The 26279-nt window shown below is 38.4% G+C and overlaps 2 protein-coding genes across 5 annotated transcripts; one reads left to right on the forward strand and one right to left on the reverse strand.

Annotated features, from left to right (window-relative positions):
* Positions 1-744: 744 nt before the first annotated feature.
* BORA (BORA aurora kinase A activator) lies at positions 745-20003 on the reverse strand. 4 transcript variants are annotated; one of them, XM_075046084.1, is made up of 13 exons: positions 19939-20003; positions 18728-18898; positions 17481-17587; positions 13833-13878; positions 12186-12267; positions 11350-11415; positions 10565-10621; positions 9048-9265; positions 7575-7728; positions 5905-6506; positions 5375-5506; positions 3813-3990; positions 746-3522 (listed from the first exon to the last, which is right to left on the reverse strand). In XM_075046084.1, the coding sequence occupies exons 2-13, from the start codon at positions 18881-18883 to the stop codon at positions 3485-3487; spliced, it is 1836 nt and encodes a 611-aa protein (XP_074902185.1). In that variant the 5' UTR covers positions 18884-18898; positions 19939-20003; the 3' UTR covers positions 746-3484. The 4 variants fall into 4 exon arrangements, with proteins under 4 accessions (XP_074902188.1, XP_074902185.1, XP_074902187.1 ...); XM_075046087.1 differs by lacking the exon at positions 19939-20003 and having other exon boundaries at positions 745-2090; positions 18728-19470; XM_075046086.1 differs by lacking the exon at positions 18728-18898 and having other exon boundaries at positions 747-3522; positions 19939-19980.
* A 226-nt stretch (positions 20004-20229) lies between these two features.
* On the forward strand, positions 20230-26121 carry MZT1 (mitotic spindle organizing protein 1). The gene is made up of 3 exons (XM_075046088.1): positions 20230-20359; positions 23883-24028; positions 25557-26121. The coding sequence occupies exons 1-3, from the start codon at positions 20311-20313 to the stop codon at positions 25578-25580; spliced, it is 219 nt and encodes a 72-aa protein (XP_074902189.1). The 5' UTR covers positions 20230-20310; the 3' UTR covers positions 25581-26121.
* Positions 26122-26279: the final 158 nt, after the last annotated feature.

Raw genomic sequence — 26279 nt, forward strand, 5'->3', positions numbered from 1 at the left:
AGCTGTGTATATATATGCAGATGGAGAGAGAAACTGTAAAAGTGCATTAGTCTTTGTCCCAGACCTTAAGGCTTATTTAAAATCATTGCTTAGCTTCTGCTGAACTGCCTTAAAAAAAAGGATGGAAACCGTCAGTTATATTTGTGTTACACAAAAATCCACAAGTCCTGACAAGTTTTGCAGTGATCAGTCTAGTTTGTGTTGTCAAGATGCTGAAGAGTTAGAATTCTTAGTTAGAATTGTCAAAAAACCCCAAACATTTTGTGCCTTGAACTGCATTGTTACAGTCAAGCTACATCGCCTGGCTGTGTAGTCATAGAGTACATTTTATGTGCTGTGAGGACTGAAGTAATTTTAAGCGTGATTCTAGACTCGATGCTGAGCTCCCACCACAGGGACTTCGAGGTGGTTGCTGTTGAATTCCACAGGTTCATTTCAGTAAACCTGCTCCAACATGCCTCTGATTACAGTCATTTCCATTCTAGCTTCAGCACCCATAGAGCGGTTCTCCTGATGCCAAGTCCTAGCTCTCAAAGCCAAAAAACTGCAATGCCATGTACTACAGCTGTTCCTCAGAGATCACTGAAGAGTTAGAGCTCACAAACTTCTCTACTAGTCACTTACTCCTCAGTGGCTTGCTTGGGTAATCAGTGGGTCACAGCTGATCAATACGTGGTTGTCACTTGGCCATATTTACTCAGATCCCTCTATGGTGTCATTTTAAAGGATTGGATCAGATTTAATAAGTACGTATTTATAAAAGGCATCAAAAGGAGACAATGTGTTTAACTGATTGCAAGAGAAAAAAAACCCACCCTATGAACCAGACATTTGAATCTTGTCACCACTGTTGTAAAAGGCTTTGGAAGCTTGAAACTAAATTTTAAAGAAAGATGTGCAGAGGACTAGATGTATAACTGGTACTGCACTTTTAATTCAGCACCATATATTACAGTAACTGAACCCATTTTTTACCTGTATGCAGGAGAGCAAAAGCTTGCCAAGCTCATGGCCTGACCTCTTCCTCTGTGCCCCAAGGCCCCCCACGCAAACACCACAGTGTTGTGTGTTACAGGCAGCACTCCATGTAAGATGCTGCAAATTGTAGCCAAAAAAAAAAAAAAAAAAAAAGAAAGAATCTAGGTATGAAAGAGATGTCTTTATTCTATTTCACTACTCAATTTACAGTTATACATGTTAAAGGACCCTCGTTAAAACTACCAAAATTAATTTAATGTAAACAATGACCGTTTCTTGCAATGTGTACCAACCAATGCATTAAGTACAACTAGAGAAACAGAATGGTCAAATGATTTCCGTGATAATTTGCACAGTAGGTTTCTTCTACAAAACAATTATACAAACATAATAAAAAATAGGCACCTTTTCATAAAATAAATAATTCCCATCTAACTGAAGACTATAAAAATGGGACAGAAAATACAGGCAATTTATTTGAGTGGGGATCCTTAATTACTTCTCACATTCACCCATTTCTGATGTTACTTTTCCCTTACCTTTAAGAAAATACTCACATAGGGTCTGATCATTGAACATATCATTATAAAGTTTTAATTAAAAAAATAAAATGAAATCTTAATTATACATATCATGCCAAACAGTTCAGAAACAGATCATAATTTGGACTGCCCTGCTTTTCATCTTCCGCTTTACATTAACATTACTATTTTTAGTAATCACATTTGCAAAAATAAATCCTTTGTACAGTCCAGGAATCTGAAATTCACCCTTTCAATTGATTATTGTTAAAAAGAAGTATCATGAGAAACAGAAAAGACACAAGGCCATAAATAACTTTCAGAACCTTACAAAACTCTTGCACACAAGTCTCAGGTCTAATGCATTGCTTTTTCATGCTGTGCAATTCTGTTCACACCTCCCCTTTTCAGATTTTTAAAAAGTGGTGTCAGTTGCCTTTGAATTTAGGTGTGACTAACTGTTTGAGGCTTAGTGTGCCAATAGTTACTCATCAGCCACGGTCTATCACTTTGGTACAAGCTTTCCTGTGGGTTGTGGAACAGAATGGGAAGCAGAACGTCCATCCAGTATCCTCGGACTGGATATCCTTGCTATGAACAGAGAAAGACTACTTCACCTGGGGCACATACTAGAATGGACTTTCCTTTATGATTAATCCAACACGGTTTACTTCAGAGCTTGACAAACAGAGCCCAGAAATCTCAGTATTTCCCTTATCTTTTCTTCCCCTCTTAGTCACTAGAAGATTACCATATGGATTTTTCCCCCCCATTCACATTTATAAATTCCAGAAGGTTCTTTTAAAATCCAATCGAATTCAACCAAATCAGATTTGATTAGGCAAAGGGAGTTCTGGGCCTCCAGACCCTCCTCATTCCATTACTTTTGTTCATTGATGTTTTTCTTGAAAGTATCAAGAGTTTGTTTATATTAATACTTTTTGCAGTAAGTGGCATGCAAAAAGTTAATTATTTTTCTAAACGTTTATCTAAATATTTTGGCAATTTCTGTAAGCAACATAATAATATTGGGAATTAAGCATAAGAGGGAGGTAAAAGTGTAATGGTTTACTTTAATAGAAGGAAAGCTGCACCATTGTCTTAATGATGTACTGAGACCAATTAACCTTATTGCACCTTCTTATGTTCCTTCGAAAGGGTACTGGAGCATCAATTTGGACACGAGTGTTCTTAGGGGACACTGGCGGAGTCAGGTGATCGACTTCAAGATTAGTACTAATACAAATGATAGTGTTGTTACTTTAGTAATTGATTTTAAGGTAACCAATAGTACATTTTACTTAAGTACATGGTAAAGCTAACTGACAGACAGTTCTCTGTCAAACCAAGGAAAAAACTGCTCAAAGAATTGCTAAAAGACTTCTTTTGACATAAAGCTTATTTTATTACTAGGCAAATTAAACCTTTTTTAAGTTGTGGAAAAGTGCGTTATTTCCGTAACTAGAATGGAGTTTTCATGCAGCTGTTGACGAGGAAAACTTAATTAAAAGGACTAGACTGGTATTAAAATCAAAGCACCCATTTTTAGCAGTTTGCAGCCAACTCTAAATCATATACATATTCCAGGGACCCATTTCTGGAACACTAGTTTTATTCTTTCCTCATGAAAGTCACAGCTGAGTTTCATCCCTGTTACTTTAGACTGATACCCACAGACACTCACCCCTCTCTTGTGACCCCAGCCCTGCTCTTATCACACCCCCAGCAGTTCATTTCTGTCCAGTGACACTGTCTTGGTACCAGTGCTAGTATTCCTGAAGCCACATGATAAATCTGATCAGGGCAAAAGCAGTCCAAATCAAAACTAATACTCCTTTACTTTTTCTCTCCTCCATGGAAGAAAATCCCTCATGCCTTCAGGAGTTGTGTCTTAAAATGTAGGTGTTTTTGCAGTGACATTGGCTGCTATGCAAGTTACCCTAGGTTTGCCCAGTCCATCTGAAATACTCCTCTTGAAGCTGAAGTTATGTCCAAACTTTCGAAACAAGGCTCCTCGTGGAATCTACCGTAATCACAGAAGGAACACAATTCTGAAAAAACACTATGGTTTCTTTGTACCAAGTTTAGCCACCTTAATTTTCAAAAGGATCGCTTAATGATACCAATAAATTTGTTAGTAAGACCTGAAAAACCCCACATTATTTAAAAAATCCCTTAATATATACCAGACAATTTATTACATTTGCATTAAAAAAGCAAAATAGTATGTATAATTCCAGGTAATTGAGGTCATATATATATAAAAATTTATTAGACAACACAATTTAAGTTCTCCATCAGAAAACTACATACCATTTTTGTGAAAAACCTGAACTTGATTTTCATTTTTATGTTTCCAGGCAGAAATGTTACAAGTTGTATTTTGACCAAATACTGTACTGTGTGGTTTTGTTTTTTGGAAACAGGATTGCTTCTCTGGAGATTTCGCTCTCAGCAACTGATTGTCCTTATGGTTTAAAACAGTACACTCCTAGGTTAATAAGGAAAAGTTAATTTTAAAACCTTTTTCACAAAAATTCCCCCAAAGAAACAAGATCCAAACTTACTACCTAAAAATTTCAAGTTACAATTAGTACCTTATAGCCTCCCACCTCTCCCCTTCTCAAATGAAAGGTAATGTCTTCTTTGCACAAATCTTTGAGATTTGTGCTGTCAGCCAGAACCTCCTTTCAGAGCACACATACTCTGAATGACCCAGACTGGATTCTTTTAGCCAGCAACGTGCATGTTTTTTTCTTTTCATTCTTTGTGGGCTCTCTGTTGTGAGAGTTGAATGAAGTAGTTGATGCCTCCACACTTAGTCCTAATCCAAAATGCAAAGTTGGGCTTAGTCAGGATCTAGCAATTGAAAGACTAGCAGTGGGAGAAGGCAGCTGCATGACATTGGTGAGTCTCTAGGACAGGTTTGGTGTTAGACCATTTATTCCTATGAGTATGTTCATATGTATAATCCATGTCCAACAGGGTGAGTGGGGCAAGACCTCAGAGTAGATGGCTATTTTTTTTAAAAGATAAAATATCCATCTGTTCTTCCTGTAAGGGCACAGTTATCCTAATCTTAAATGAGCAGTTCAAAATTTGATGTCAATGGTCTATAAAACACCATCAATCTGCTCTTTACCTTGGCAGAGAAGTGGCTATTAGCATGTCAGATACAGAAGTGAAGTCAGTACTGTCTCTCCTTCAAGGACTGTAAACAACACTAAGTAGTAGACCATAAGCTACTCAGTTTATAAGACCATAATTACTAAGTGAGAGGAGATGATCTTTGCTCTCTCCTCCAAAGAAACTAGCTTTGCTTCCCATTCTGTGGAAGAAGTAGAACTCCTTCCCATCAGTGACAAGATTAAGAGCTTGGGAGTCTTGCTAGATATGTATTGTCATCAAAGGGCTTGTAATCAAGAGACTGTACCCAAGCAGAAAGTTCCCAGCTATGGTCTAGGAAACTCGAGGCCAGATGATGAAAAGTAGTAGCAATTTTTCCCCAAAGATGTGCTTGTCCACAGGTACATATTTAAAAACTTAGCAATAAAAAGAGCAGCAAGAACAACAGACTGCAATGCATCAGAAGCCATAAGAAGCCTCACAACTACCCTTCAAGCATATACCTCAGTTTCCCCTGAAACTACCTCTGCCTTTGTCATAGAACACATTAATTTTGTTGCCAGCTTATAATATTTGTCCCGCATTTATTCCTTGTGTTCAACATAATACTTGAAATGATGCTACATTAACACACTCTCTATTATCACCTGACAGTCTCTCCCCCTCAGGCTCCCTGAAACTGAATAAAACAGGGAACAGATGCTTTAGATGGGAAACCTATCACTTCTGCATCACAATTTAACTCCTACCTTTGTTCTAAGGAGATGAGATTTATTCTGAAACACATTAGTATTCACATCATTTTCTCTGCAACTGTTTTCAGCCCCCGCAGTATCCATAATGCTGCTTCCACAAGTCTGTGTATTATAACCACTGTCCACCTGAAATCAAGAAACAGGGCTTTAAAAATCTACTGCAATTTAACACCAATAAACCCCTCAGATTCTCATACCTGATACGACTTGCATTTGATTAACAGAACTTAATCCAACAAATTTTCAGTTAATAACAAAAGCAAATTGTAAACAGGTCTGTCAGAATTAATTTTGGATTAAGTATATTACTATGCATAGTAACACAAAAAAATTAATAATTGCTACGCTAACTCCACTGAGAGGAAAAAGGAGATGGGGGGGAAAGAATAAAAGTAACAATACCACCTGCATGCCACATCCAATAAGAGAAAATAGACAATTACTTCCAGAATGGTATATATATTGAAAGTTACCATGTCAAGCTCAGTTTTACAGAGAAGCAAAAAAAAGATTTTTATTTTTACCTGAATACTACTGTTGTCACAAGGAATTGCACTGCTTTCTGCAAGAGGTGACATGCACATGCGAGAGTTTTCAATACTGAAAGTAATCCCCGTCATAAAGCTGGTCATTGGTGCATTGCTATTGCCAATTGTTTCTTTTATCCAAGCGTTTTCCTCTGACACTTCAGCTGCATCAGCCATATCTACGGTATTATTTTCCTTTGAGCCTTCTATATCCTGAAATGATGACAACCTTTGACGACAAGCTTCTGAGTGATCTGGTGCAATAGACACGGTTGCTACCACGAGATGTGTACCATGTGCAAAAGTATCACTGTCTTGCTGACCTAAGTTTATTCCATTATCCATTTCTGGGAACCGAGCTTCTGCTGGAGAAGCATTTTCCTTGTCTTCCTCATCCACACTGTGGTTCTCAACTGCAATTGGTATTCTAATGACAGAAGTCTGATACTGGGCAGTTCCTCTACAAGCTCCAAGCCTCATAGGAGAACAATTTTTAATTGGAGAACAACCATCTATATAAGGACTTCTTGTACTTGGGGGTGTCATTCTACTTGAGGAAGAAGGAATATCTGGAGAACGAAATGTAAATTTTCTTTGGTCTGTAAAAAACAACAAAGTTATTCTATCAGATATCAGATGGAATTAAAGTCATCATCCTCAAAGCTCTAGAGTCTTTCGAATAATTATAGCCAACTACATAGTGTTTCACTGACCTCTGTCTCTCAGCTCCAAGGCCGCCTTAAAAAAAAAAACAAAACCAAAACAACAACAACAAAAAACCCCCAAAACCAAAAACCCAAAAAACAAACCACCAGCACATTTAAACTATCATGGTAAAGGCAAGTTTTCATCCCATTTTTACCACCAAATTTGTTTCCTATGACATGGTTTGCTCTATTGGAGGCCTTGCATTTTCAAATGTCAACACTAGATAGTGTTCAAAGGAAAATGTGTGAAGGCTGGTTCTGTGGCTTTTTTCCAAACAAATACCAATACACATATTCTATAGGCATTTAAAAAATTTGGGGCAGCAGTAGTTTTCAAGAAAATCAAATAAGTGAGAAAACACCTATGCAATCTCCACATATAATGGTGTTGAAATACCACAAGGCTTATCAGAGCAAAATCATGTATAAACATGACAACATGTCTTAGCAGGTAATGGACAAAACAGGAAATACATTTCCTAGAGCAATAAGGACACAAAACGTTCATGATTTCTTCACTAGCCAGTTTAATGTCAAATGATCTTCACGATCACATGATTTGAAAACTCAGTTTAACATTCTTTGTCCAATTAAAATGCTTCAAGTTGGGCCAAATCAGAATTGTGACCTGACTTAGTTCAGGCATATGGCTTTAAAACCCCTCCTCACACTAGATTAATCCTTTAATTTTTTTTTTTTTTTCATTCTAATTAGGTCACAATTCCTTCTTCTAAAATATTTTCCTGAGTTGATTTTTTGCAAGCAGATACACTTCACAGTTTCACATCATTAAGATATTTCACTGCTAAACAGTATATGTGTCATATAGGAGGGGACTGCTCGTCTGCCAAGCACAGTAACTTGTCTCTGAAGAGAAAAAGTTCCAGTAAGAATGCAGCAGGTTTTATAACAAAAATATATAAATCAAGAAAGAATAACAGATATACCATTAAACCATACCTGACAGTGGTGTCTTTCTGATGTGAAAAGCAATTGGTGAAAAAGTAGGAGAACCATTATGTGCAGGAGACCCCTCTGGAAACGTAGGACTGGTTATACTTCCCAGACTATAAGCCCTCGTTCCTCCCTGAATAGGACTTGATGAAAACTGACCCTTCAGTTAAAGGGGGGAAAAAAAAAAAAAAAGAAAAGAAAAGCAGCATAAAACTTTGACTAATATGTATATATATAAAGTGTTCTAACTAAAAACCTTAATATGGCAGCACTGAGGAAAACTAATCCTGTACAACGACATTCTCTATCAATAGCTCAGCTTAAATATTCCAGTTGCAGCTCTTCACTTGGACTTTATGCCTCTACATAGAAAAAGAGCAATGGACTCAAACTGTCACATAATACCAACTAAGACTATAATATCCATTATATTTAAGATCTATGAGAAGCCTAAACTGAGAATTAATGCTCTCTGTGTATATAGTCAAGTATTTAATCTCAATTTCTTACTCATACCAATGCATATGAAAGCCAGACACTATTTATATTTTATTGGAATCCATATTACCTGAATTAACTCAGCAGCAAACAAAATACTTTTCCTTAAAAGAACAGTGCTTGTGATCTTGCTTAAGAGTATGGTGCAAAAAGAAAAGTAACTTCTAGCAGTATAATTATGTTGTAGGAATTCTTTACTAGGTTACCATAGTGAAGAATTTTTTCTTAAGCCACACTCTTGCTGGGGTAGTTTTTTTAACATGCACTTCAGTCGCCAGACAGACAAAACCATACCCCCTAAATCAGTTTATCTGTGCTATGTCCACCTGGGAATAAGACTCATCTTGCTCTATTTAAAAAACAGACATCATGTTCTCTGTTCTAATAAACGTCTACTCATCTGAAATCTCTGGTCAATGGAAAAGAAAAAAGCATATTTAGCACTGCATTCAAAGATCCACAAGTTCTTTCTTCCACCATGAACGAGTTTATGAGCCATAAGGGAAATAATTATATCACCTATTCATATCAATTAGTATTTTAGACAGCAGTTCATGGATTTAAACAGGCCTTTTTTTATACACGCATTTTATGGGAAAAAAAAAGTTTCAACATGCTTTCAGCAAGTCTTGTATATGTATCAGTTCCTACTTCCTTTTCATAACATAAAGCATAATTCCTTCTATACAAAAGAACAGCGGCCCAACATAATAATTTGATGTAATAAAAGTCAGTAATATATTCTTTCAAGACTTTTTTTGTTCACATATTTTTTTCTGAATTTGGAATTTGAAAAAAACCCCCACCCTATCACCCTTTGGTCTAACACCTACTCTCTCATAAAGCAGTTATAGCTTATTAAAACATGGTTGTTCATCTTGTGAAGTCTGTCAGAACACAGAACTGGTACAGCCTGCTCTGAGAACTACTCCTGTGCCAGGTGAGTCACATCCCATCCAGCCCACAAAACAGGCTACTTACTGAACTAGATGTTTCCAGAGGGCTTCTACACCGTACTGGAGATATGTCTATTGAACAAAGCACTTCAAGTGGCTGACTACTGCGTGGACTATGCAGAGAAGGGGACAAACACTCAGATACACTTCCATTTTCTTCTAAAAACAGCTTTCTTCTGAGTGATGAAGAGCTCAGATTTTCCTGAGACTGATCTGCAAATTCATCAGTTCTAAAATATTCACCTAGAAACATGCGGGAGAAGTCATTTCCAGTAAGAATACAAGAAAAAAAGATATCTTGACTACAGAGACATATATAACTAAATTAAAACATTTAATCCAATTTACCAATACAGCAAGAAATTAATCTAGTTTAGGCACCTATCCCAAAGGATCACTTGTTATCATTACAAAAAGTCTACTCTGTCTACTAAGGTTCCACTTCTGCCTATCATTCTTTAATACTAAAGTCTTCATTTTTAAAAAATGTAAATATTGGCTAGCATCTACTTACTGGCCTCTTCCCAAAATTGTATTATTCTTCACATCCAAGTTATGAAAAAGGAGTCGTTAATTACCCAAGCAAAACTACACCCTTTTTCAGGTCTCCCATACGCTTTGATGGTCATCATGATACATGCGAAGGCAAACCAGATTCAACTCAAAGACAGTCAAAGCAGTTAGCAGTTTACAGTAGAAAAGCATACAGATGTTAACAAAGACCCATTAAAATATGCTGAGACTCACCAGGTTATTTCAGTTTTTTGCTCTATTCTAATTGGATATTCCTTGTAGAAGAAATTTTTCATTAATTCACAAACTATGCATTGATGGAAGCACTTGTTAAGATGAAACGCAAAAGTAACTGATATAGTTCTGTTTTAATTTTGATGGCCCACAATCAGGGTTGTGAACTTCAATACTGGTATAGGAGCATGCAGCAAAAAACCTCTGAGCTGGCTATACCCACTATTCCCACATATGAGCTATAAGAACAGGCCTTTCCAGTCCCTTTGCCTGAGAAGCTGGCAGCAACTGCTCAATATAGCAGTTAGACAGTTAATTTGGACTCATCTCCCCACTCAGCGGTCATGGCTTTTTTGCCGCCACACAACTTCCAGTCACCACCACGGCTTCAGTTAAATTAAGGGCACAGAATTACAGCATAGCTTTGTTCAAGGCAAGGTTGGGCTATGAGCCTCGTGGCCAGCAATTTGCAAGTCAAACAGCTCTGCCAAGTTAAATAACTGCTCTATTTGGGGGAGGCAGGGGGCATCTTCTTACTACCTTTTATGCATTCAGAATTTTTAATCACTTTCCAATTGTCCTCCATATCCCTCCTCTTTTATCTCTTACACTCACATCATATCATTTAAAGTCAGATGTCCCATGCAACACACAATAACTATTTAGAACGCATACTTAGAACTTTCATTCACATTAGGTTTTCACTATTTCATAAGACCCCAAAACAGCAAACAATACAAAACCACGTTTTTTATTTAGACATTCATAATTAAATGTAGATATTACGTGACATACCTAGTATTTTCTCTAAATTAAAATCCACTGGCAAAGACAGTACTGTCTGACAAGCAGCTGCAATGAATAAAACCAATAAAATTAGCTTGCAGTGACCTTTTACTAAAACTGTAGAAACAAAAATTCACTTTTAAATCACACTGCAATTGAGCTATTTAAGTTACAGTTGCAATGAGGGAAAGTGTTAATTAAAGCTAGGATTCTGATTTGACAACGCTATATGCAGCACACTTAGGCCTAGACACAAAAAAATCAAGGGCTGTAACATAAAAGCCTGTAGAAAGGCATTCTTAACTGAAGAGAGAGGTCTCTGAAGAAAGGAAGGATTCAAAAGGAAATGGGAGAAAGATCATCAAAATACCCTGGGAAAAAACACTACCTATTTATCTAAAATAAAATAGTTTAAAAGATCTCTTAAGATTTCTGCTATTTATTTGTCAGTGAAAATAATCAAGATTCTCTAACCCAACACATTAAAGGTTTCTTGAAACTGTAATTTACCTATAAACCTTAGTTTCTTAATTCAGAAAAAGTGCATACATTGGGTTGGAAAAAATGCACTCTACAGTCTACAGAGGACTTCAGTTTTTACTTTGTAAAAAATATAATAGAATGAAATTACTGAGAAATTGATATTAAAATCAATAGTACCATACAGTTCAAGAAAAATTATTTCTAGAGGAGTACTAACCAAAAAAATCATTCCCTTTTGAAATTAAATAGCGATTAAAAAAAAATTTTGCTTTAGAGAAAGCCTGTAATTTCATACATTTCCTTTTACCCACCATTGCTCTTCCCAGGATGCAAAGTTAGCTGTCTTCTAATTGGAGAAATGTAATTTAGATCTATGGCTGTAAAACAGATAAGAACTTAAATTTAAGCATGCATTGCATATAGAGTTTTGAAACCTAGCAGCAGTAAGTTAGAATATTTAATACAACTAAAAAAAAATTTTGCATCAAAGTTTGGAAAAGATTAGAAAGGAGCACTGAAAAAAGGTTACCGTTATAGCTGATTAAGAGAATTTCAGCACCTTCTCCAGCTGGTAATCCATTTACTATGCATTCTGTTGGTTATATATAAACTTTAATAACAAAATAAAATCTAATAACAGCATAAATGAAATAAACTTAGAAACCCCACAACCCTATGTACAGTGACAGTGAGCTAGCAAGACATTCAGAGGACAACAGGAATTTACATAGCAAGTAAGGATAGAAAAATATGGAACTCAGTTTCCCATATACTTATATTGGCAGGGAAGCAGTCAGAATAAGTCAGATATGCATATATCAAAAGAAAAGAGCAAAGGCTTGTCTATTACCAGTACTGATGGAGCAAAGTTGTGTGTGAAAATTAAACTGGTTAAAGACAGGTTATGAAAGGAAAAAGATTTAAGGGCAGGAACCAAAAATAACGAAAAGGAAAAATTATGTAAGATTCTGGATTAATTAATGATTTTTAAACAAAGAAAGCACTTGGAGAGAACAGCTAAAAATCTATCAGTTGTGCCATCTTTTATCATTGGTTCTTAAAATTTAAATTGAGGTTGAAAAAAATTATGCTTGATAATTTCTCCAAAAGCTAGATAATTTTGGGTGGACACACAAAAGCAACTTACATTTAGTTGAATTAAACTGAGAAACTTGCTTGCCTTCATGTTCAGTCCAAGGAGAAGGAACTATGAGTCTTTTTGTGAAAAACTAGTCAAATAGAAATAAACCATCTTAGCATTTTTAAAAATTGAAGACTTTCAACTTAAATTTAGATTAGCAACCTGAACAAAAAAAAATTAAGTCATACCTTTTGCTACTCACAGATCTATATTTTAAGAATTTTAACTCTTCCTTCCCCAAAACCTGTAGAGATTATCCCTTATACCCAAAATACATTTCATTATTTCAGGCCCAGAGAAGTTAAAGAAAAAACAATTTGATTTGAAGACCCCCATGTTCTGTATGACACATACCACCTCAGATCTTTCAAGTCTGCAGAGTGAAAATTTTACAAGTTTCATTTAACACTAATTATTCATTAAAAAATTTGAATTGTCTCTATCATACTTACTGCACAGTAGTTTAACATTATTCTTTTCAACTTTTCAGTTTGTTAAATTGTTGTATTTTGACAACTGAGCTACTTTGCAGAAGTGCCAAAGAGACACTGCAGTAACAGTAACACCAGTAAAATCAAGGCTTTTTGGCAATATTGTTGGTGTATTTGGCTAAACTGGTTAGCAGTGAAACATTTATGAGTACTGGCACTTCACTCTTTTTCTTTGAATCAGAAACTGTATCTGCTGTCACAGTTGCACTCTAGAACACCCTGATGCTGAGATGAACGCTATTACATAGCTTCAAGAAATACAGGGCAAATCATGTTCTCACAATAAATGCAAGACTGAAAGCAAATGAAAAAAACTCAGCTTGAAACACCCCACTATTCAAAGCATAATTTTTATCAGAGACCTGGTTTCAAGCTGTTCAGCTGCATAATCCATTAGTTTATGCCTCACAAAGAAGAAATACGCTTTTTAATGCAGATTTAGAACAACAAAGTATCTTTGCTGCAGGTCAACTACATAGCACTTTTATGGAATCATAAAACATTTTTTGTTTATAGAGACAGAAACTGATAACAGCATGATACAATATAAAAAGGTCAATAACACTAAGGAAGACTTGCCTGTCAGAGCCTTATTTTTTGAAATAACAATGAAGATTTCTATAGTGAAGATTTGAAACACTGTACTTTTCCTTCTCTGCTAGACAAATGGATAGTAAAAATAAAATGAAAAATAGATAGAAAGTATTACAAGCTACCAGAAGAAGGTCTTGCCTCCAACTAAGCAGACTGTGGAAGAAACAAAATCACCAAGGTTCTACTATATTTAAAGAAATGCAATAGAAGAAACTAAGCTACCTAACACTAACAGTTACTGTAAAACCCAAAATACTCAATCATTTTTAACCTTAAATTAACTATTTATAAGAGTTATCTTACAGCTACATTCCCACTAGCCAACCAACATGAAAGAAACAAAATCTGCCGTTTTGACTTACAGGTGTGTGAAAAAAGATGGGAGGAAAAAGACCATGTGGATTCCAACTACAACCACAAGGGATGAGGACACAAAATTACTTTCTTACTGACCAGTAAAATATAATACGTTTCTGGGTTTTAAAATCCTATAATAGACATGGATTTTTTTTTTGTAGGTATGTAGCTAAAACAAATCAATACTTGATAGCACAGAAAATTTTATTACCTCCTCAATGGCTTTTTGCCTTCTGTCTTCTGTCTCCTTATCAATTCTAAGTAACAAATGAAAAACAACTAAATTATCAAAACCATCACATAACTGGAAAAAAAAAAGTCCAACCATGTGTTCTTTTACAGATGCTTAAGAGAAGCATTATAAATGAAATTGCACTAAACCCTAAATCTTATGGTTTTTTACTGTTATATGCAATAATCTCATACCATAAATTTAGAAATATAAATGCACTTCTCAGTTACTTCAGTTCATTTGAAAGAGATCTGTACCATTTAGAAGTACATATTTGCAAATATCTATTTACTCCTTGTATCAGCAAGTACTTTTCTCTGGACAAAGACTCCATCATAACTGATCTTCCAAAATAATCCATTTAGTTATGTTGAACTTGTCATAGGAATAGATTTTGCTATTAAAGTTGCCATGAGATTATGCTTATAAAAAAATCTCACTACAAAATCAAGCAGAATAAAAAACTGAGCTGCAAGGAACAAAAGGGCAACAGAAGATACTTATGGAATGTTTGTATACTCAAATTCCTGACACAGTCCACCTTCCCAGCAGAGTTCCCCCTTTCAAATAGCTAGTCTGCCTTATTTTCTTGAGTTCGGGATACAATATCGTATTTCAGTTTGGATCAATTAACACATTCCCTTATGCAGCTTTTAAACCTCCTTTTCAAAAAAAAATATTGTAGTTACTTCAACCATCTTCAAATGATTTGTGAGATTCTACATTTTTACTTCCTTTAACGGTCACCTTCAAGTTTCGCTTTCAGTTACTACCGTGTCATTTATAAAATTCAAAAAATTTTACAATGAATATTCATCATTGTCTTAGCTGAATCACATAATACTTTCATACAGTTAGTATACCTGAATTACCCTTGAATAATTTCAGAAATCAGTCAGATAACAGACATTATTAGCTACACAAACACATGCAGATGTACCTAATACATGAACTTTTCCTCACAGCCCTCTTTCTTTGATGCTAATCAGACTTTGAATAGACCTGCAATAGCTGGACATGCCATCTTCAACTATGTTTGCCTAGATGATGCTAAAGTGACAGTTCTATGAAGACACTTGCACAAAATTCAGTTATTGTACAAAAAAAAAAGCATACAATCATTGTGTATTTATGCATAGTGAATCATGAGTAATAAGCATCTTCACAAGCCAGATTCCAAAGGAGAAACAGGGGAACTGGGAAAACAGCTCCCACTAAAAGTGCTGGTTAGTGCAGAGGTTTTTTCTTTAGTGCATAACTCCAGGAAAATAACAAAGTAAAATGTCATATGTATTTAACAACTATAAAAACAAGCCAGTCTTGTATGCAACTTTAAGCAACGTAGCACTTGTAACTGTGACACAGTACACAAGATGCAGTACAGATTTTTTTTAGTACTTAACGTACAATAGCATAGCATCCAATTTAGAAACATTCAATTTCTACCAGTAGAAATAAAAAAGCAAGAGGAAAGTCTGTGGACAAGACTATGTCACTGTGTCTGCTCAATTACTGACAGACTATTTTTCACTAACACAGTCTGCCAGAAGAAAGTTCTCCTAATCGTTTTATAAGCAGTGCAATAAACACACAGCACACAGATGAGGCCCAGTTTATAGAAACAGTAATACTTCACAAAATCAAGTCTACATGTGATACATGCTCAGACTTCGCAAAGTGGTCATGAGCTTTTACACCGTGCTGCTACCCAAACTGTTTTCACTAACGGAGAATTAACAGTTTGAAATATTTATACACCAAATTTCCTATGCTTGTGGTTTGTTGAAACTAATTGAGAAAATGGCTTGTTAACAAGCATTATTAAAATGGAGTATATAGTTTGTGTAACATTATGCAGAGACTTAAAAAACTCAAATTCTTTTATCAGGAACTTTTAATGTCAAGACCTGTATTTATGACACTTCAGTTTCCATAAAGCAGTATTTGTGAAATGTAAATTAAAATCAGTTGCCATATAAAATCTTACATGCACATATATATATATATGCATTTAACCATGTACAGTTTGCAGCCACCAGAAATAACGACCTCACTCTGTACACTGAAACATGCAAGCATGGACACAGCAAACCTACACATACATGAACTAGCCTTTCTAGTCATATCAGATGATTAAAAAAAATAATCACAGTGGGTATGAAACAGTTGGACAGACTAAAAGGACAATGCATGTTTATTTTGTCACCCAAGCCATCTAAATTAAAACTAGTTTGTGTGTAACCTAATAGGCTTCCAGAAACAATGTAATCAACTCCCTAAAAACATAAACCTTAAGGCTTTATAACACATAAAAAGTATTAAGAGTCTGAAACCTGCTGGCTGCTAGAGGAAGGCCAGGAAAGAAACAGACATTAAGAAAAATAATATCGACATTAAGACATGGTGATTCACAGATACAGCTGAGGAGAGTTAACAGTCTTTCTACATCTCTGCTGTGGCAAGAGATTCATATTCCTTCTTATACCTCTCAAAAGAGATGTAGGTTCAGTCAGACACTAGGTCTAGTTCACAATATTTTTTACGATGAGGGTGATGAACCACTGGAACAGGTTGCCCAGAGAGGTGGTAAACGCCCCATCCCTGGAAACATTCAAGGCCAGGTTGGACAAGGCAACCTGATCCAGTTGAAGATGTCCCTGCTCACTGCAGGGGGGTTGGACTAGACAGCCTTTCAAGGTCCCTTGCAACCCAAACCATTCTATGATTCTATGAATATTCAGAGGACTCTTGCCCTAAACAGCCTTCTGTCTGTGTTTCATTGCAGTAACAGGACTCAAAAGTCCAATAGGCATAAACAAGATGGAGGATTGTTTTATTATTCTATTACCGTGGTGCTTCATGCTGTGAGGTGCAATTCTTTGTGCAAGTTCGTATCTGAGAAATGTATGGCAGTGTCTACAGGATTCACAGTTGTGGCCTTCCCTTGACTACCTTCACTTGGCATGTTGTTCTGTACTATTAGTGTGTAAGACTGTCCCTCAAGATAAGCCGTGAATACCAAGCCTGTTTTACTTACTCATTTGTTTTCCCCATGGAAGTTATTTTCAGAGAAAGGAAAAAGTTGAGATCAAATCCCCAAATTATTTCAAGTAACGAGCAATCTCCTTCTCCTCAAGGACAGCAAGCTTATTGGTCTTCCCTCCTTCACATTAAGTCCAATATATACATTTCAAAAAGGGTACTGGCTTACCTAACTAGCTTTCCCAGCTCTACCCTTCTGCAGGAGTCCCAAAGACCAAAGAAGCCTACAATTCATCGGTCTCAGTATGGAACACTCCGAGAAGATAAATTGTTTTGTGACAAGGAGCAGAAGAGGTAGCTTAGTAACAATCATTGGCAAGACATTTTCTTGCTTCCATTGATTGCTTTTATCTGGCTGTCTTTCAAACTGCAATCAGAGTGGATCAGTGGTTCTTAACATTAAAAAAGAGCGACACAGAGGCAGCCTCATCTAAATATTACATCCACATCAGGGACACACAAAAATCTATGGTAGAAGATTTGAATAAAAAGTCTTTAATGCTGTGTTGAAATGTCAATAAAGCAAAAGAACAGTGTTCCAGTATTCAAGCCAAGTTAACTGCATAAAAACAGATGGTAAGTTACCTAGCATGACTCAAATACATTGCTTGGCGTCGAACATCTTCCGAGTCAATTTCCACAGGATTTATTAGAGCAAGCTGATCAATAGACCATCTAAATTTTCCTGGTGTCTAAAAAAAGAAATGGACATCTTAATGCTTGCTAGTCTAAAAAGATAAAAATAAAACCACAGGACAAATTTCAATGGAACAACGCAATCATAACTTCCATATAGTTTCTGTCAAAGACAATCAAAAGAGTTTCTGTTTAAATGATCTACTTAAAAAAAATGAGTAAGTCAATCAGGCTTCTTTATCCTGGTAGTGGTATTACAATGATTTACAAGATAATAAAAAGTGGAAGGTTACAGCTAATATTTATAAACTGAGGTGTCAATTTCTTCTCAATTTCTGAGGACAGATCTACTAAAGATACAGAACTTTGGATAATATTTAGTTGCTTCTAGATTGCCAGAATCAAAACTGCAGTTCCATGAAAACCCAGTGTCCGTACCTAACCCAAGTTATCTAAATGATAGAGCAGCCTTCCTTTCACTGCACATTTCCAAGACTTAGGAGCTGCAACCCCATATGTAGCCTGCCAAGTCTCCCACATAATGCCACGTGTAGTGCACAACAAAACCCAATTCAGAAATAAAGCAGCTTCACCCCTTTATTTAACACTTTATTACAAAATACTCTTCAAATATCTGTTTGAAAAATGATATACCAAACAAGTCTTTTTAGTCTCATTAGCACAGCATTATCTCTACTGCTTATCAGAAAACAATTCCAACTGCAAACCAGAACGTAATTTGCAACTAAAAAATGTTACATATACACAGTCATTAACTTGATTCTGTGAATATGCAAACAGCTCATAACAGAAGTGCAAGTAAGTTTTTCTTGCATCCAGCCTGCTTAGCATGTAAGTAGGAACTGTTTTTTTTCCACTTTAAGCAGGACAAGAGCACCACATCCAACAACAGTCCTTTATCTACTTTCAACCACTTTTGGCACTTAGCGGGTATATGCTAATCTACTGATACACCTAATATCTAAAGAGGAAAAAAGAAATCAGGAAGGTACGAAGACTAAGTGAGTAGTATTAAAAGCAACATACTCCTGTAATTAGAAGAAACACCAAATGCCACCAAAATTCTTTAGCTTAGTATATACATTAAAGCACACTACATAAAACACACTTTTAGATGCATTTCAAAATATTAGTACTACATCTGCATAGTTACACAAGTAAAGACTAGATCTTACAGATGAGGATTTTGTTGATTTAAAGACTGAAGGACTGGAGACAATCTGCTCCTGAAGAGTATAATAATCACTGGGACTTTCAAAAGGATTCAGGACTGTGACTCGTCCTGGAGTTTCTGGTGTTATCTGCATTTTAGCTTCTTTTGTATCACCCATAACACTAAGCTATACCTGGAAAAGAGAGAGGGAGAGGAAAAATGAAGGGGGGGATAAAAAAAGGAAATTATAATTTTGACTTTTTAGGGTCATCCTGAAGGTTTTGGGAAGAGATGATCAATCGTTTTTAAGGAGCCAGAAACATTTGAAAGACTAACAAAAACGCAGTTCGCTTTGGCTTGGACCTACTGACATGTGAAGCTGATCAATAAGGCTGGTATAATAAACAACTAAAAATAAACAGAACCTATGAAAACGAAACAAGAAAGGACAATTAAAGGCGACTAAAAGGACGATTAAAGACGATTAAAAAAAAAAAAAAACACAAAACCAACCAAATAAAAAACCAGCCACCACCACCACCAAAACCACCGGAAGAAACAAAACGGCGAGGAACCCAAATATATTCCTGGAGGACAGCTCACATCCCCAACGCTGGCACTCAAGGGCTTCAGAAACAAAGAGGAATTACTGGAAGGCGGGGTAGCCCAGGGCCGGTCTCCCCGGGTGCCCCTTAGCGCCAGCCAGCCCCGCGTCACCCGCAAGCCAAGCAGCAAGCACGGGGGGAGACGCGGAGCCCCAGCCACCGCGGCGAGCCGGGGCTGCCGGCGACCCTACCCTCCGCCGCACCGGACGGCCCCAGAAGCTTCCCAGAGCCCGGGAGGCAGCCCTGCCGGCCGCGGGGCAGACGCCCGGTGCCGCCCGCACGGCCGGGAGGCAATAAGCCCCCTTCAGAAAGGGCCCGCTTCGCTCGGGCGCTAAAACCGCCCCCGGCGGGCCGAGGCCAGCCCCGGCCCCGAGGGGCTCCGGCAGGCGGCACCGCTCCCTCCCGCAACGGCAGGCGGGGGGAAGAAGGGTCGGCGGGTCTGCCGCCGCCCCCCGCCCCGCCAGCTCCCTCGCCTCAGGGCGGCAAAGCGGACGGGAGCCCCGGGAAGATACCCCCACCAGGAGCAGCCCCTTCTCCCTCTTCCCGCGGGGACGGCGTCACCGAGCCTCGCCCCGAGCCGCTCTCCTCAGCCCCAGCAGCGGCATCCCGGGGCCCGCGCAGCAGCTACCTGCCGCCGTTACCGGGACGCCGACGCGCCCGCTCATGCTCGCCTCAGATCGCAGCTCCCGCCTCCGCCGCGCCGGGCGGCTCTTTAACCGGCCCCGCCCCCTCGCAGGCTCTGCCCAATCGCGACGCGCAGACTCCGCCGCTAGACCAGTGACAGAGCTCCCCCGCTCTCGAACGGGCCAACCGCCAGGGGAGCTGCTACACAAATTCGAAAGAAAGCCCGCCCTCTACCTTCCTGTGCTACGCGAGCGCGTTCCGTTTGGGGCGTCACGTGGGGCGAGCGGGGGCGGGAGTATTTGAACGGTGCTGGGGAGGAGGCGGGGGGGGTTTGTTCCGCTTCCGGGTGGGAGGTGAGGGGCGGGGCGGGGTCGCCATGGCGAGCAACGCCGCCAGCCTCAACGCGGTGCGGGAGACGATGGACGGTAGGTGGTGGGGGGGTGGCAACCCCGGGTCGGCCTCTCCGAGCGGCTCCTGCCGTCGGCCCTCTCCGCAGGGCTGCGCGGCCCGGGAGGCGGCTCTGCTGCGAGGAGGGTCGCGGTTTGCAGCTGCCGAAGGATTCGGTGCAGGGCGATTTCTGTTTTGCTTGGTGTTACGCGTGGTGTCCCAAACGCTTTGGATGCCCGCGTGGTGCGAGTGTCTTTGGACCTCGCGTGACTCTTCTGGGGCTTTTTAGTTAGCTGTTAGGTAATTTAGAATAACGCTGGGGTTTAATGTTTATGAATGCATACGTTTGCTGTTCTTTCTCGTTATTTGAGATGGCTAATGTGAGGTAATGTCAGCTGGCTGTTTGCATCTTGGATTTAAACTGGGGGGAAGAAAGTGCATGGAAGGGAGAGGAAGGACCAAGCCTGTGGCACTGTGAGTGGCAGCGCCTGAAATGATCTGAACCCCAGTATCTTGTTCCTGTAGACAGCTCGTGTCAGAAAACCGAAGTAAATTACTTAAAAAAACCCACCCAACCAAAAAAAAAACCCACCCAAAAACGCAGTGAAAAAGTTTTGAGAAGGGCAGTTAGTGTTACAGAATTAGAATACTTTCTGATACAAAAAACCTGGTGCTGTTATGGGATGGGGAATGCGAGCGAAGTGGCACTAGGAGTAGTGGGAAATATTTCAGAGATTTAGAAGCCTTGAGAAATGCAAGCAGGGTGAGTAAAGATCGGGTGTTCCCTTTTTCTTCTAGCCTAACTATGAGGATTCAAAGCTGGCAGGTTCAGGAGGTGTTTCTTAGCAATGTGTAGTGTGACACTGTGGAATTCCATGGAATGGCTATGCCATAAGCTTATATGGATTTCAGGCAGAGTGGAAAGCTGCCCAGAAATCCACTGAGGGTTGTTAAATATGAAGACTTTCTCTGGAAGTGCCCTAATGAGGGACTAGAGGCTCAGGGGAGTGTTCAGGGGGGTATCACTTTGTGTTTGTTAGTTTCTCATGACCTTCCCTTGTATTATACTTACGGCTACTGTTACGTAAGGATTTCTTAGCAAAGACCTTCATGATTTGGACTGTTGTAAAAATTAGTGTTTCAGCTACTGATCTACCCACTCTGACCTGCTGCTGGAGGCAAGGCAGGACTAGCAGGATTATTATGGCTGCTCTGATGCTTCAGGAGGCTAAGACCATTCTGTGCAGATGGACAGAGATTTGTTTGGGAAGGACAGCGATTCTAAGTTCTCATAACTGTATTGGACATCTACCTTCTCTCCACTTCTGCGTGAATGTTTTAGATGGGAGGGACGATATGTGGATTTAAAGACAAACTAAGGCTTTTGGAAATTGCTGTGGAAAGTGTACTAGCCTTCAGATTTAGGAGCCCAGGCTTCCTGTGTAACAATGTGTATATTTTATTTAGGATAGACATTCATAGTTTAGCCTCTTCTGAGGTCAGGTGTTTTTAGAAGAAAACAAATTTCTGTTAACTTAAACATACACTTGATCTGGCTGCAGTATGTCTTTGGTATACCAAAGTAGAATATTCTTATAGCTCTCAAGTGGACAGTAGTCACTTGCCATGCTGGTTTTACATGGTAAGAAAGACCTTCTACTTTGCTTTCTTCTAGTTTGGGGGCAGTTTGATTACAGAAACAGTGTGAATAACATCTGTTCATAATCAACCTGTGTTGCTAGAGGTTTAACCTCAGGGTGGAGATTACTGTAGCCACCAGAAGTAAAATCTCAGTGAGTTGTTCTGTTACATATATAACAAACTGTTTATGAGAATCAAAGAAAAGGGGCCTTCTGGGGAAGGTTTGGAAGGGGAAAGAGAGAGAGAGATCTTTATTTCTACACAAAGCTAACTGGAATCTCCTTCTGCAAAAGGTTCCATACTGCCATGGCGCTGCTCTTGATTCATGTAAAAATTGAATAGCATTGCTTATCCTTAAACCAGTGTTAGTGTTAGACCTAAAGTTAGGTTTAGTTGTGGAAGGAGGTGGCTAGAAAACTCCTGACGTTCCCTGTAAAAGCTTTAAGAATGTGCTTCCTGTTCATTTTAGCAGGACACTCCAGCATTCGCCTGGAAAAACTGGCTGCCCATGGCTTGGACAGGTGTACTTTTCGCTGGATGGCTGAGCCCAAAGAGTTGTGGTGAATGGAGTTAAATCTAGTTGGCAGCTGGTCACAAGTGGTGTTCTCCAAGGCTCAGTTTTGTGGCCAGTTCTGTTTAATAACTTTACCGATGATCTGGGCAAGGGGATCGAGTGCACCCTCAGTGAGTTTGCAGATGACACCAAGTTGGGTAGGAGTGTTGATCTGCTTGGGGGAAGGAAGGCTCTACAGAGGGATCTGGTCAGGCTGGATCAATGGGCTGAGGCCAATTGTATGAGGTTCAACAAGGCCAAGTGCTGGCTCCTGTACTTGGGTCACAACAGCCCCATGCAGCGCTACTGATGTGGGGAAGAGTGGCTGGAAAGCTGCCCGGCAGAAAAAGACCTGGGGGTGTTGGTCGACAGCCGACTGAATATAAGCCAGCAGTGTGCCTAGGTGGCCAAGAAGGCCAATAGCATCCTGGCCTGTATCAGAAACAGTGTGGTCAGCAGGACTAGAGAAGTGATTGTCCCCCTGTACTCAGCACTGGTGAGGTTGAATACTGTGTTCAGTTTTGGGCTCCTCACTATAGGAAAGACATTGAGGTGCTGGAGTGTGTCCAGAGAAGGGCAGCGAAGCTGGTGAAGGGTGTAGAGCACAAGTCTTATGAGGAGTGGCTGAGGGAACTGGGGCTCTTTATCCTGGAGAAAAGGAGGCTGAAGGGAGACCTTATCGTTCTCTACAACTACCTGAAAGGAGGTTGCAGTGGGTACTGGTCTCCTCCTCTCGTCCTATCACTTGTTACTTGGGAGAAACAGCCTCAAGTTGCGCCAAGGGAGGTTTAGATTGAATATTAGGAAAAATTTCTTCACCGAAAGAGTTGTCAAGCATTGGAGCAGGCTGCCCAGGAAGAGGTTGAATCACCATCCCTGGAGGTATTTAAAAGATGTGTAGATGTGGTGCTTAGGGCCATGGTTTAGCGCTGGACTTGGCAGTGCTAGGTTAACCGTTGGACTCGATGATCCTAATGGTCTTTTCCAACCTAAACGATTCTATGATTCTTTGTCAATATCTGGAGTTCAAAAGCATGGATTATTCTTATAGCCTACCTTTTACATAATTAGCAAGCATGTTAATTATTGAATTCTTCACTTATTTTTTTATTTTTCAAAACCCATTATCCAGTATTAAGCCTGCTGAACCAGAAAAGCATGGTATTTATGTTAGAAGCTGTGGCTTCTAGCTTATGCTGGAAAGCTGAACATGAATGCTGTTGTTGAGGTTCAGACTGCAAGAGCTTTCCACGACTGCCGTGTTCACAGACTCTACTGTAGAAATTAAATGTTGATGAATAACTTTTTCAATCGTTGAAATTTCATAGTCTATAGGGACTAAAGTGCTTTCATCTTTTCTGTTGCAGTTCTGTTTGAGATTTCAAGAATATTAAACACTGGCTTGGATATGGAGACGTTGTCTATTTGTGTGAGGCTTTGTGAACAGGGGATAAACCCAGAAGCTTTATCATCTGTTATTAAAGAACTGCGCAAGGCTACAGAAGCTCTAAAGGTAATGCTTTTGCTTAAAAAGCTTATAAATTTGTTTTTAAGTGTCAGGCATGTTCAACTTGCTATACTTCAATTTGTAAATTGTACTTTAAGGTGTGACTCATTTTTAAATCAAGGAAATTAAACTGTTCCATAGAAGAGGCAATGAATACAACTAGATGGAACATGAAGTGAGAAATGGTATGAATAAAATCTTTTCAGAAATAATTAGATGAACTGTTCTGAAGGAAAAGAAACAACCACCAAAACCCACATATTTTTTTATTCTGGGCATTTGTAGCCACCATTTGCCCCCTTACCTGCATCATATCACAAAGAGATTGCTACTTTCTCCTTTAACGCCATCACCTCATTTCTACAACCTCAGGCCTAATACTATGCAGCAGTACTTGTAAATGGGCACATGCAGTTTGCTAATGTAATCTTCATATATTGCTTTTACCACATTAACTTGTGCTTTGAATCTCTCCAAAGACAAACAAGAGGGGATTTCATGACGTGTGTATATATAGGACTTTTGATAATTTAGCATTTACCGGTTTAGCTAGTAGAGAGGGTAACTATGGTTCAGAAAAAATCTTCACTTGTCTTTTAAAGGATTTTCATTTTTCACTGTCTATGTAAACATGATCTGTATCTTATATTTGTTTATTTCTGGGGAGGTGGAGGGGAAACCTATATCTGGCCTGCCTACCTCTGTTCTGGAAGACTGCATTCTGATTCTTAGAAAATTTAACTTACAGATTTTTTTCTAGATGGATGCTACTCGGGGCTATTTTTCACCAGTTTTCAAAATTTTTACTTCATTTTTAACTTAAATTTTTTCTATACTCATGTTCACACATATTTTATATGTGTGTACATGCTTAAATGTGTGCATACATATGTGTTTAACTATGTGTATATAAGTAATTGAGGGCTGGTTTACTTCTTCCTTTGCTTTTACTGGTTTATCATTCCCTTTGCTATCCTTTGCCGTAACTGGATTAAAATCTGTCAGGGTCAGTCTCTTAACAACTGTACCTTGTTGGCTGGGTTGAGTTATTCAGTAATAAATATACTTCCTGATTATCTTGATCGAATAATTGGCAGTGTCATTTATGCAGTTATGATAGTGTCATTTTTCTAAGTTTTGTGTTAATAATTTATCTGTAGGAGTGGGAGAAATAATTACTATAAATTGTATAAAGTAGTAAACTCCCAAAGGAAAAAAAATTCCTGCGTTTGAGCACTTCTTGAAAGCGTTAGGGTAAAATGCACAGGGTACAAGCTGCTCAGATACAGGATACACAGTTTAACACAAGCAAACAGAAATGGCCATGTTAAAGGCTGATGGCAGTTGACAGCATTATTTTAAAAAAAAAAAGTATTGATTGAAGAACAACACTACACATCTTAACATTTTCCTTAGTAGCTTATTTTTAGACTTTTAAGTTCTCTAGGTAAAATAAAATATTTACAGGAAAAGATTAAATTTAATCTACATGGTGTCTACCTTTGACTTGCAATAAATTTTTTTCTGTTTCTAGGCTGCTGAAAATATGACAGGCTGACATGGGAGAAGATTTCTGTGTGAGAAGAATGCCAAGTTAACAGAGGCTTTGAATATTGCCACTATTCAGAAAAAAAGTGAAATAAGTGTGTGTGCAAAGGTTTCAGAATATTTCTGTAATCTTCTTGAAAAGGATGATGTATAGAATAGCTTTGAAAAAAATTTTAATAACATAAGTTCACCCATAATCTCATTACTTGGTATTTTTGTGAACTATTTGTGAATATAGTGCAGTTGCTTTTCTTTGGCATCCAGTATTTTTTAAACCATGTGAGATACTGCACACTTGCTGAACCTAACTAGTGTGTAGCAATGAGTATTGTTATAATGAGTATAGCTTGTTAACGCACCTTTTAGAAGTGTGAATATATATTGGGTTTTATCTCTTGCTTTGATGAAAAAATACATGTACAATTTTAGTTTTGCTTTATGGACCAGATAGGCATGAAGCCCATCCTGATTTTATTTTAATTAGAGTAAGGGTAGTGACTTAAGTCTCCCTCTGAAAGTAAGAAATAAAGCACTTTTGATAGTGAAGGTAATGAATGGTCCTTTTGATTCAAATTCCTGGAAGAAGTGTTTTTAGCTTGGGTTACAAAGGAACTTCAGTTATCCATGCAGAAATGTATGTAAATTTAAATTGTAGATTGCATGGAATATTTTACGGAGTTCAGATGCTATGTTTGTTACATTTGTTCTG

The sequence above is a fragment of the Buteo buteo genome, chromosome 14 (genome assembly GCF_964188355.1).
Source record: "Buteo buteo chromosome 14, bButBut1.hap1.1, whole genome shotgun sequence".
NCBI lineage: Eukaryota > Metazoa > Chordata > Aves > Accipitriformes > Accipitridae > Buteo > Buteo buteo.